Source organism: Trachypithecus francoisi, unplaced genomic scaffold (genome assembly GCF_009764315.1).
Source record: "Trachypithecus francoisi isolate TF-2019V2 unplaced genomic scaffold, Tfra_2.0 Lachesis_group3, whole genome shotgun sequence".
NCBI lineage: Eukaryota > Metazoa > Chordata > Mammalia > Primates > Cercopithecidae > Trachypithecus > Trachypithecus francoisi.
Window position 1 is genome coordinate 149,916,573 of NW_022681468.1, and position 12,626 is coordinate 149,929,198.

The 12,626-nt window shown below is 54.7% G+C and overlaps 2 protein-coding genes across 9 annotated transcripts in view; both read right to left on the reverse strand.

The window, feature by feature from the left end:
- Positions 1-329: 329 nt before the first annotated feature.
- Positions 330-2,568, reverse strand: CHST14 (carbohydrate sulfotransferase 14). The gene has a single exon (XM_033190571.1). The coding sequence runs from the start codon at positions 2,284-2,286 to the stop codon at positions 1,156-1,158; it is 1,131 nt and encodes a 376-aa protein (XP_033046462.1). The 5' UTR covers positions 2,287-2,568; the 3' UTR covers positions 330-1,155.
- Positions 2,569-5,269: 2,701 nt separating this feature from the next.
- BAHD1 (bromo adjacent homology domain containing 1) overlaps positions 5,270-12,626 on the reverse strand; it is a 31,944-nt gene continuing 24,587 nt past the window's right edge. For 3 of the 8 annotated variants that reach the window (XM_033190556.1, XM_033190557.1, XM_033190559.1), the window contains 5 exons: positions 11,503-11,885; positions 9,503-9,662; positions 8,968-9,044; positions 8,077-8,177; positions 5,270-7,569 (listed from right to left, as the gene is read on the reverse strand). In XM_033190556.1, the coding sequence (XP_033046447.1) occupies positions 7,380-7,569; positions 8,077-8,177; positions 8,968-9,044; positions 9,503-9,662; positions 11,503-11,885 (911 nt within the window). In that variant the 3' untranslated portion in view covers positions 5,270-7,379. The remainder of the gene's footprint in view (positions 7,570-8,076; positions 8,178-8,967; positions 9,045-9,502; positions 9,663-11,502; positions 11,886-12,626) is intronic. The other 5 variants (XM_033190554.1, XM_033190558.1, XM_033190561.1 and 2 more) reach the window with 4 other exon arrangements.

Sequence of the window (12,626 nt, forward strand, 5' to 3'; positions counted from 1 at the left end):
CAACTCTTATTGAATAAGAGGAGGAGGATCCTGTATCTCCTACCCACCTACTTTTTTAGGGAATAATGCAAGTAGGTATGCCCTGGACCTGAGACCATTCCTAACTGGGCTTGCCCTTTGGTGACATCCCAGAATCTGAGTCTGTGATCTGGTATAACCTATTAGAAAGCCCCCAAAGTCTCCATGGAAAGGCAACGGCCCACTGGACCAACCCAACCAAGTTATACCTTACTTTTCTCTACCTACAGGCTGCCTCCCCTGACATGGGGAGACAGACATGGAGGAGATCTGCTGGGCCCACAGGAGCTCCAAGGGAAATCACAGAAATGTTCACCTTATATATAAAACTGCTTTATTAAAAAGTCAGCTACTAGGAAAACAAAGCCCTTACAAGGGTTCTATCAAAAAGTACAAATTTTAAATAAATGCATCAGAAAAATGGCAGCCAGATATACCAGCCACAGTCACAACCTCAAAGGCCTTGTAGGGAAGGGAAGGGAGAATTAGGGAAGAGGTTCCTAGAACTCAAGGAAGAGGCTGGGCACAGCGGGTCTTTGGGTGCCTGCAGAGCTGGTCCTGGAGCTACCAGGCAAGGACCCTGCTTCCGTTTTCCTTTCGTTGGAAAAATGGAAAGAACCGGCAGGTGCAGGAAATTTTGAGTCTGGAGCAGAAAGGCACAAAAGTCATTTATAAGGTATGATTACTCACTCCAGTCCTGAGGCACATGGGTTGAATAAATGGGGGATCAGAGCCACAGGGTCCCCTGGCTCTGGTCATGCTTGCCCCTGGCTGGTACCATCTCTGAGTTTGGCCACAGGTTAAATTAAGGTAGACCAAGTGGACTGCGTAATCCCAGCAGCCTGGGATCTGGAGCCAGTCTTTTTAGATCAGGTATGTTGCTTCACTGGCAAACTGGTGTCTGTCCCCCAAGAGAGCCCCCACAATGAGGAGCAGCAAGTCTCCTGCCTAGCCCTGTCCTCTGAGTCACTGTGGGCACCCACCCTGGACAAGGAACTTCTGAGGGCAGTCTCTGCCATCCAGGCATCCTGAGAAGCCCCAAGCCCCAGAGCCAGGGTTTCTCCCAATGACAGGCAGAAGCACAGGAAGCTGGCGTTGAAACCAGTCCCCACCAGCTGCTGGCCCCACACCCTATGGTCACTGCTGACATGCCTCCTTGGTGACATTAGGCAGTGGGTAGGCAAAGAGGGAGAAGTCCAGGATATACTTAGGCAGCACATCGTGCAGCAGGGCCTGGGGGGCACTGCACAAGTGGTAATGCAGGCTTTCGGGACTGGCCGGCCGGTACCAGGCCTGGCGAGCTGGAAATTGGACGTGGGGTGGTGCCCGTACCCACTCCAGCACCTGATTGGCATCAGCCTCCAACCTCTCATAGGAGCCCACAAAGTCATAGTGCACGGCACAAGGCTGGCACAGGTGGTACACGGGCATCCAATGCTCATTCATGCGCTCAGGGTCTTCGTCCACCAGGTATCTCAGGAACTCGGGGAATGTGACATCGTCGCCTGCGGGGCTGGGCCCCGCTCCAGCCCTGTACCGCCTCACTATCTCAGCCCCGTAGCGTTGCTGGTACTCTCGGATCTCGCCAAACTTGTTGCGGTAGGCAGAGAGGAGGCGTTCCAAGGGGTCCCGCACAAACAGGAACTTAAAGTAGTGCTGCAGGCGGTAGCGAATCTCCTCAGGCCGCAGGTCTGCCAGGAACACCAGGTCACTGCGGTGGTCCATCTTGAGGCGGACGTCCACGCTGTCCAGGACACCCGCCAGCACCTTTAGCACCCGCTTCCAGTTAGAGCAGGCCACCTTGGGGACGTAGCAGTAGAGGAAGCGGTAACGGTCACTTACGAGGATGTGGCGCAGCAGGGTGCGCCGCTGCCCCACCGGCAAGTCCCAGGGGTCCCGGGGCATGCCCGCCTGACCGCACACCGCCCGCAGGGTCCTGTTCCGGACGTCCTGCCGCACTTGCAAGTCCGCGTCCCCAGCACTCAGGGACAGGCCCCCAGGCTTGGGGGCTTTCCCGCGCCAGGCTGCGCCCTCGCGGCCTGGCGGGTGCAGGGGCAGGGGCTTCATCTCGGCCAGGATGCCCCGCTCGATCATGAGCAGCAGCCCACTGGAGGCCACGATCACCGCGAACATCAGCATGGACGGCAGCAGCAGGGGCGGCCCCCCCAGCCCCGCCCGGGCCCTGCCCAGAGGGGCCCGCCTCAGCGCCCGGCCCAGGGGCTCGGCGCCATTTGGGGCCGCCAGCGGGGTCAGCGGGCGGGGGATCATGGTGCTCCTGGGGTGGGGGCCTGCGCGGTCCCGGTCGATCCGAGGGCGGCCTGGGAGGCGGGCTCGGTCTTGGGGCGGGAGGAGGGTCTGGGCCCGGAGGGAGTTGGGGAGGGGAGGGCAGGGGACGGCCCTGGCGCGTGTAGGGGTGGCCGGCTCCCGGGCTGCGGCGCTGAAGCGGGCGGCGGGCGGAGGGCGGCGGGCGGCGGGCGCGGCGAGGGACCCGGGCCGGATGTCCCGCCCGGCCGCTCTCCACCCGCGGCCTCGCAGTGACACAGGCGCGGGGGCGGGCCAACGCCGGGGGCGGGGAGAGGGGCGGGCGCCCCTGCGGGGCCAGGGCTGGGGAGGGCGCACGCGGACCCCTACCCGGAAGAGGGCGCCTGAGTCAGGGCCACCCCTGTCCTCTGGGCTTGGGGACAAAAGCTGCTGAGACCTCGAAGGCAGGAAAGACTCGAGGCCGCTCTCGTGCAGCGTGTGTCTATAGGGAGCTGGACCAGGGGGATCCACCACAAACTCAGGCCTGCCCTAGCCCTTCCTCCAGCAACCGGTCTGGAGGCAGGGAGACCCGCAGCGCTCTCTCCGAGTCCAGACATGCCGGAGGCTGGTCTTTCCAGCTGGAAGCAGAGTCCTCGGTGTGGCCCCCCTTGCCACCCTTACCTCCCTCAGTCCCGCAGGTCGTGGCCACTCCAGGAAAGAGAAGCAGGACTGTCAGACACTGACCAGTGTCTCCATGGTGACCCTTGTGTTTAGCAATACCTGGGGACTGACTACAGTGCTTGTCCACTGGGTAATGCTGAAACATCTGGAAATGGTATCTCCCCTCCTCTACCTTCTCTTCAACAGGCATGAGGCAGTAGGATAACTGGGCACTCTGGGGAGGGGCTGACGCGATGGTCTGTCAGCTGCTGGTGTGGCCAACACACATTTGGAAGGGTGAGGAGCTGAGGGCACAGAACAGCAGGGAAACAACACGCAGTCTCCTTGTCTGGAGCTAAATGTGTGCTCCATGGCACCAGGCTGGTCACTTGGGCAGACAGCAGACCCCAAGGGCTTTGGATGTCAGCAACCACCATTTCCCACTGGGAACCCGGCTCAGTAGCCTGACTTCGTCCAGCTACGTTCTTGCTGCCTGTGGAGAGTCAGCAAGGCTCTGAAGCAGCAGAGCAATAGGATTAGAGCCCAAGTGTACTTCGGACAGTGGCCACTAAGTGTTTTGTATTCATTATCTCCTTTAGTTGTTACAGCCACCCTGGCAGGGAGCTACTGTGGGCATTCCCTTTGTATAGCTGAAGTAACAGAGGCTCAGGGAAGATGAGACTCAATATGGGTGGTTCTGATTCTAAAATCTAAATTCTTAATCTTGGCCCTTGAGAGATTAATGAGGCATATCATGGAATGGCTAGAAGGGAGGAAGCAGCTGACTTGAGGGCAGACTGTACAGAGCAGGTGATGGAAAACAGAAGATACTACTGGGAGAATGGAGCTACCAGTGATCAGATGAATTCAGAAGGATTAGGGGACTTGAGGGATGAGGTGACACCAGAGGACTCACTGATGGCCCCCCAATCGCAGCAACAGGAAAGCACACGGGATGAGCCAGGGGAAGGAACGGCAAAGCCTTGCAGCCTTCCATCTCTCCAGGGCAGGCTTTCCACATCCGATTGCCCCGGTGCATCTGCAGGCTACCACCTGTCCATTTGCTGCATCAGAAGTTTTTGTGAAGGTTTTGCCTTGATTACGCTGCTCCTTGCTTCCAATAGTCCTAAAGGTATACATTTCTGGTGATAGGATTTTCTATTAAAATCGTATTTTCCAGTAAGTATGTCTTTTAAACCAGGAGAGGAAAAAAAGACCTTAGACCTTTAAAATTTTTTGATAATGTGGCTACATGTGCTCCCTTCTTTAATGTTAGAGGGTAGTTTTCCGTGTTAGCAGTCTGGGTGAGGCAGTGAGAGTCCTTGGACCTGGAACTTATCTCCACAGCAATGTCTGTAAGATGAGGACAGGCTACCACTCACCTCAAGGGAGTCTTGTGGACAACACACTGAAGGCAGAACTAGAAAAAGCATGGTGGTGTCTGTGCCACCAATAACTTCTGGAGAAATGTTCCTGCCCACATGTACCATACGTTAGCAAAACGCAGAAGACGGTGCGGGGTGTGCTGTGTGCTGTGGCTCCCAGGAACCTCTATGGTCTTAGAGCTGCTCCACCTGGAACATGGTCAACACTGAGGCTTCCAGACTGGGACCAGGGCTGGGCTGAAGCAGGGGTCAGCTGGCCACAAACCTTTGGCCCCATGATGTGGCCTTTATTTCCTCAGCAAGCAAGAAGCACCAGCTGCAAGACAGAGGCCCTCGTACAGTGCTGGCCAGTTCCCCAAGGTGATGAGGAGGGATCTTTTTTTTTCTTTCTGAGACAGTATCTCACTTTGTCACCCAGGCTGCAGTGGTGTGATCACGGCTCACTGCAGCCCCAGACTCCTGGGCTCAAGCAATCCTCCTACCTTTGCCTCCCGACTGAGACTCATATAGGCATGCACTGACAGGCCCGGCTAATTTTAAAATTTTTGCAGAGACATGGTCTATGTTGCCTAGGCTGGTCTTAAAGGAGTTTACCTAGGCTCAAGTAACCCTCCCGCCTCTGCCTCCCAAAGCACTGGGATTACAGGCAGGAGCCACTGCGTGAGAGAAGGTAATGTACCTACTTGGGGGCCAATTTCCAAGTCACTGGCCAGGTGAGGGCTGGCAACCAAAGTATTTTGCACAGACCTAAGCAGGCAGCTGTGGCCACCATGAAATCAAGAAGTCAACTCCAAGTTCCCAGTCCCTCTGTCTCCTCTACTCACTCTTTTCCCCCTGCTTCCCTGCCCTCTTTGCTCATTGGCCTCAGTGAGCATCCATGCCACAGGGCTCAAAGAGGGACCTCTGAAATAAGAATAGTGAGTCTTTCCACACCCACACACCGAAAGATGAAAGGACACACAGGAAATGATCCTTTTCTAAATCAATACAATTTCTCAAATTTATTTTTTTCTTAAAGAAGTACTTCTAATCTCTGTCAAAAGGGAGGTGAGGAAAGGTCCTTCCTCCCTTGTAAACACTGAAATACAGATCTGGGAAACCAGGATCAACACACACAAAAAGTGCATTTTACAAAATATCAACTAAAATATATTTTACATGGATTATGCTTCCATTGAAATTCTACCAGCTGCATTTTCAGGTTCGAAAAAATATTTCCGCATCTAAGAGATTTCAAAAGCATTTAAGTTCGGGGCAGCAGACCCTACCTCCTGGGAGGAGGGCTATGATCTCCTTTCCTGCTAGGTGAGGCCGCGCTCCTCGGCAGCAAGGGCTCAGAGTGAGCAGGCTCCAAGGCTGGCTCTGCAGAGCCCCCACTGCCACTCTGCCAACCTCATTTACTGCCCCATCCTCCCAGACGGACACCTTCCTCCAAACAGCTTATTCAATACAAGGAGACCCAAGTCCCTTCCCTTCAGGTTTAGGATCAGGCTTCCCAAGCATAAATTCACCTCTGAAGCCTCCAGGCCTCACCCAAACCCAATGACCAATCAGGAGCAACTCATCTACTAAGGGACAGGGCAGGGCATGTCGGGGGAGCCCTCAGGGTTCATTTCTACCTCCCTCTGCAGCCCCTGCCCAACTGTCCTCACCCAGTGCCACCTCCTCAGCCTGCTGGGTTCGTCTGCCCCTCCTCCCTAAGGGAAGACCCAGGGCTGCAGTTCTCAGCCCTGGCCCCTGCCCCTGGGAGTATGCCCTTGTGGAAGTGCTCAGCTAGCAGGTTCCCAGCGCCACGCCCAAGCCACACTGCACTCCACTCCCTCACCCACCATGCTCCTCTTTGGTACAAATAGGAAATAGCCAGGCTGCTCCAGCCCCCTCACAGAGTCTCAGGGCCAGGGCCAAGGCCTAGTCTCCACAAGGACAACAGGGGACTGAGCCTCTTAGTCTACTCTGGGGAGCAGCATGAGGTGAGAACAGGGCCTCTGGGCAACAGGAACAAACTGAAAATGCAGGTCCTTAGCTCCTAGAGTAAGTGGCTGCAGCTCAGCAGGTCTGTGGACTGATACAGTGTTGATTCTCGCTGGGATGTAAATTAGTGCAATCTACAAAAGACTAGGGAAAAGGTGGCAGGGCAAGGGGAGCCACAGCACTCCTTTGGTTTGATTTCAGGTGGGTGTGGCTTGAAAAATCATGTGTGAAGTTCTGCAAGAGGTTTACTGGAACCTCCATGTGTAAGGCAAGAGGAAAAATCTCCAACAAATCAGGTAGCAATTTTCCTTGCCCCCTGCCCCCAACCCTCTCCCAGCACCCATCTTCCCTCCCAGACATGCCAAACCCCACAATCACCAGCTAACTTTCTGGGAAGCCAGACCTGCTGGGTGGCCCTCTCTGGGAGGTGGACAGGAGACTCCCTCAAGCGGGCCACACCCTTGACTGTGAAGGGTGGGTCAACTTGTCCCAGCACCAGTTGCTACTGCAGGGCAAAGGAGGAAAGCCAGACAAAGGCCTCAAATCTAGGAAGAGGAAGTCAATGCTCTGGAAGCCAGACTCTGGCTCTCCATGCCTCAAAGGAACAAGCTCAGAGCTGTGCTGGGATCTAGGAAAGCCTGGTCCCAGGCTGAAGGGGAAGCGGCGGGTCACAGTGGGTGAGGTAAAGCTGGCTCCCACTCCCCCTCTGAGGGCCCGGAGGAGGCTACAGAAGGGCCTGTTGGGTCTGGTTCCTGAAGGACCTTGCCCCTCCTTGCCACCCCCACCCCTCCTAGGGCCCCATGTCCCTCAGGCTCGGCCCAGCCTCAGAGAAGACTACTTCTTCGGAAATCTCCACCCAGGGGAACCACAAAAGGTACCCTGGGCCAAGCTGAGAGCTCTGATGCTTTTCTTATACCCTGGCCTCCCCAGCTCCCTCCCCTGGGGCCCAGAACCCACGGGGGCCCCTGCCCTCCCCCCCAAGAAAACCACAGGCCAGCAAACTTAGGCCTCTGTGGCCCCCTAACCAAGTGCTGTGCTTCAAGCAGTGCCCCCTACCCCGAGCCCCACCTGCCCACGGGTAGCCCCAGCGTGGGCATGAGGAGGCTACTGGGGGTTCTTAAGGATGCGCCCGTGGCGGAAGTCATAGACATGGCGGCAAAGGAACACCAGCTCAGGGTCCGTGTCCTCTGGCACTGTGCGGTGGGGTGGGGTGGAGTAATCTGCAGAGGGGGGAACCAGTGCTGTCTTTCGGCTGGGAAGGCCTTCGCCTCGGCGCTTGGCCATGGCACAGAACCTGCAGAGAGATACCATTCACTGTCTTTACTACAGTCACTTTTGCAGGAAGACCAATTCCTTCCCTACCCTACCCTACTCTACTCTACCCAGAGAGCTAGGCTATCCTAGCTCCCCAAGGGGTGGTGCTGTCTCCACCCATTCCAGGGGTGATGTCTGCTCTGCCAACCACCAGGCTATCTTCTCTGTCACTGGAGAACCACACTTGCCAGGGCCTCCCTCCCTTCACCTGCCAATTCGCCTAAATTTTTTCCAAGAGCAGTCATGTTACCCCCCAACGCTGCTCCAACCATTCTACCTCAGTGTGGCAACAATTTTTCTTTCTTCCAAAAAAGAATCAGATGGTAGAGGCAGGCAATAAGGAAGGAAGTTCTGGGAGATTAGGCTCAGTGAGTAAGATCAGGTAGACAGCAGAATGAGATCCTCTCGGGGAATTCCAAGCAGCCCCCAAATATGCCTGGGGAGCCTGAGGGAAGAGGCCAGCCAGAGGGTGTAGGGAAGCACCCACCTGCAGTACTCGGCAAAAGTCAGCACATAGCACTTCTCCTCGATGCAGGCCACACTGTTCTGGTCCTGATGTCGCGATGCAAAGACTTCATTCTGCAAGGGCTCAAAGGGAGACAGGTGGAGGTTGTTAGCAGGGCTGGAAAGCACCTCATTCCAGAAGCAAGGCGTACATGAACCCCTCTGCTGGCCTGCTGGCCTGAGATGACTCCAGCAAGCCAGGAAGCTTCCCTGGAAATTCAGTCTAAGTATGCCTCACCTACTGCCTCCAGGCATTCCTCCTGAGTCCCTTCTAGGTCCCCGCCTTCTCCAGAATAGCCAGGTATCTGCTCCAGCCCCTGACTGTCACTGACCTCCCAACCCCCAGCTCTGCCTAGCGTAGGAGAGGGGAAATGTTCATCTTCCCAGTTAGATGAAAAGTCCCTGCAAGGGAAAGTGAAATAACAGGTGAGCCCAGGGCACACACAGATGGCACTCACCTCTTTTAGCACACAGTTGGTGGAGAGCCTATGGGGTGTTAGGAGGAGTCTTTTCTCCCCTCCCCTCCCATACTACAGACAATACCAAAAATGACCAGCTATGCAGCTCCACCTCACCTCTCCTGCTGCCAGGAGAGCACATCCATCTGCGCTCACTAGCATCTGCTACCTTGAGGGTTCCCTTTCTGTTCCCCTTTTTAAGACAAAGGTGATTATTCCCTTTGAAACATGAACTGGGGCAGTGTTGGAAAAAGAGAATAAATCCTGGGTCCTTTCCCAGGTTCTCTGGAGTCCAAAGTGACAAGCGCAGGGATGTGACTACACCCCCCGGCTGCCCTCCCCCTACCACGTCTTAGTGCCATAACCTTTCCCTCTGTCTCTCCTGCCCTCCCTGACCCATCTGCCGGGCAGCTCACCTCGTGCATGCTGGGACTGCGGCCTCCCTGTAAGTGCTCAGGTCTGTAATACCACAGGAGGCTCATCATCAGCTCTCCTGGGGGGACAATACAGTGGTTATAGCTTGAACTGGCAACTTGTGTTACTTAGGCAGAGAGGCTGGCTGGTTGCCCTGGAGGTTCATTCAACCTCAATGCCTGGCCCAATCCTGCAGGCTCCGGCCACCCATGTCCCCTGCCCCAGGCCAAGCATTCAGAGGCCTGGAATGCTGTTAGGCATGGAGGGAGAAGGGGGAGAAGGCACTGACAGGTGAGGTGGGGGGACAGGTGCCCAGGCTCTGCTGGCTGGAAAGGTTAATGAGCTGATCCAACCCGAGCCACAAGGTCACCCACAGCCCTCGGCAGCAGACAGACCCCGGCCGAGTGGAAGTCCAGCTCTGTGCCAGGAACACAGGGAGACTCATGCCAGGTCAAACTCCAGGCAGGGGCCAATCTGGGGCCTACAGTTCTGCTGAAGACAGCTGCCCCTTGGGTACCCAGCCAGAGGGAGAGGTACCTGACTCGGGGTTCTCCCAGAGGGCAGAGATCTTGGCCACATAAGGTGTGGAGGTCTTTCGTGGGCCTGACTTGAGGAGGACAGTGTCCCGGACTCGGATTGTCTCCCCATGCCGCTCTACCGCCTGGTAGCTCTTTCGGATGGCTGGTTCCGGCTCATCCTAGGCAACAAACCAATGACACAAATAGGCTTGCAAGGCCACACTCAGAGTAAGGACAGAGGGAGGGAATGACATCCTCTCCCTCCTTTCCTCAAGGTAGTCAAACCACTACCTCGGTTTTATCAAACCACTATCCTTGTTTAGATGGGGCTGGGGAATTCTCATGGTTGGAGAAAGGATAGGAAATGGGAACGGGGTGGAAAAGTGGCCTGATGCTTCTGGGGCTGAGGTCTGACCACCACACCCTTGACAGCTGACTCTCACTCTAAGCCCCTCAGTGCTGGGTAAGTGCTCATGTTTCCTAATGGAACAAGTCTCGGTCTGAATCCTTAAACCACTGTTACAAGGGGCACAGCCTTTGACAAATTATTTCAAGTATTGCTAAGCCTCAGCTTCCACATCTGTAAAATGGGATTAATTATAGGAAGATGGGATATATATCACATAGGATAGTGGCGAGGATTAAAGGGAATAATACTTACAAAGTGCTTAGCTCAGTTCTGGCATCTAAGATGTGCTCAATAAATTTTATTTATTTGTTTATTTATTTATTTTTAGAGACAGGGTCTCACTCTGTTACCCAGGCTGGAATGCAGTGGCACAATCATAGTTCACTGCAGCCTCAACCTCCTGGACTCAAGCGATCCGCCTGCCTCAGCTTCTCAAGTAGCTGGGACTACAGATGCATGCCACCATGCTTGGCTAACTAAAAAAAACATTTTTCTGTAGAGACAGGATCTTGCTATGTTGCCCAGGTTGGTCTTGAACTCCTGAGCTCAAACAATCCTCCAGCATCAGCCCCTGAAAGCTCTGGGATTATATGCATAAGCCACCTTGCCCAGCCTCAATAAATTCTAGTTGACATTCTTTTTAATTAATTAATTACCCTTTTTTTTTGAGGCGGAGTCTCACTCTGTCACCCAGGTTGGAGTGCAGTAGCCGGATCTCAGCTCACTGCAAGCTCCGCCTCCTGGGTTCACACCATTCTCCTGCCTCAGCCTCCCGAGTAGCTGGCTAATTTTTTTGTATTTTTAGTAGAGGCGGGGTTTCACCGTGTTCGTCAGGATGGTCTCGATCTCCTGACCTCGTGATCCGCCTGCCTCAGCCTCCCAAAGTGCTGGGATTACAGGTGTGAGCCACCGCGCCCAGCCAATTAATTACTTTTAAGAGCCAGGGTCTCACTCTGTCATCCAGGCTGGAGTGCAGTGGTGCAATCAGCTCACTGCAGCCTTGAACTCCTGGACCTAAGCAATCCTCCCACTTCAGCCTCCCGGTGCACAGCACCATGCGGCTAATGTTTTTACTTTGTAGAGATGAGGTCTATATTGCTCAGGCTTCTCTCGAACTTCTGGCCTCATGTGATCGATCTTACCACCTCCATCACCCAAAGTACTGGGATTAAAGATGTGAGCCACTGCACCTGGCCTCTTTTCATCATCCCAGATGTTCTCTGTATCACTAATTTTCTCTGTGCATTCCAACTTCCTCTATACACTTATCCAGAAAAGTTCTCCACTGACAGTCCTCCATTTTACAATCCAGGGTATAACGGACAGAGTGAGCAGGGAGGGGAGGGGAAGACACTCACAGAGATGGCAGCCACCAACTATGACTGTGTGTCTCCTGACCTCCCTGGGGTGTCTGGTACAGGATTAGTAGGGGGCTAAGGAAGCAAGCTGGGTGGGCCAGCATGGCTGATTCCTGGGATACAAGTAAACTGGAGTCCCTTGTCACCTCTCAGAGTAGCTAGAACCAGGTGCTCCTAGCACCTACCTCACTGCAAGTCCTGTGTCCCCACTGCCTCCCTCCCTCTTGTCATCAGCTAAGAGCTGGCACTTACCAAGACATACACGGCCTTCTCACAGGCAGCCCCAACAGGTACCCAGCCATTAGTGCGGCGGCGACGGCGGCGGCGAGGGCGTGGGCGCTGGACACGTGGCTGCTTGGGGTGACTGGGCCTGCGGGCTGCCTTGCTTCTTGCAGTGTGCCTGCAGCTGGAGCCCGTGCGCAGACCTGACTTAGAACCACTGGGCGGTTTGGCGCTCTGAGGGCACGCACGGGCTACTGTCTGAGGCTCCGAGGTGGGTGTCTGAAGATGGGGGACGGGCTCTGCTGCAGGCGGTACACTGGGTACAGGGCATCCCAGGAGTGGGTGGGCGGGTGAGGCTGGGTGGCCAGCTTCTGGGAGAGGAAATTCCAACTGGCTCAGGGATCTGCAGCCTTCTAGGAAAGGGAGAGAGTGGGTCAGGACAGGACAAGCAGTGACTCCCATCACCCATCTGTTTCAGAACCTGCTCCTTTCTTAATTCTAAGTGTGCAACCAAAGGCCACTGAGGTGGCCAATGGGATCAGAGGCCTTTTTATGGATTGTCAGAGTGACTCTCTAAGGGGACAGGGGTGTTTCCTGATCTTGGAGACTGGCCACCTCCCCTTTTAGTCTGAAAGAGAGGTGGCTGGAACATCCTTTTTATCTCTAAACTTTTTTTTTTTTTTTAAAAGACAGTCTCGCTCTGTTGCCCAGGCTGGAGTGCAGTGGCCCTATCTTGGCTCACTGCAACCTCCACCTCCCGGGTTCATGTATTTCTCCTGCCTCAGCCTCCTGAGTAGCTGGGATTACAGGTGCCCACCACCACACCCAGCTAATTTTTTTGTATGTTTAGTAGAGATAAGGTTTCACCACATTAGACAGGCTGGTCTCAACCTACTGAGCTCAGGCAATCTGCCTGCCTCAGTCTCCCAAAGTGCTAGGATTACAGGCATGAGCCACCGCGCCTGGCCCTGATATTAATTTTCTAAGGCTTTCATAATGCCTGAGAATAGGGTTCTGGAATCCGACAGCCTGGGTTCTGCCACTTACTAGCCATGTGACTTCAGGCAAGTCACTTAACCCTCAGAGCAATATAAATAGTAGTTACAAATATCACATACATTTGGTAACTGGCTGGTTTTTTTTATGAACACATT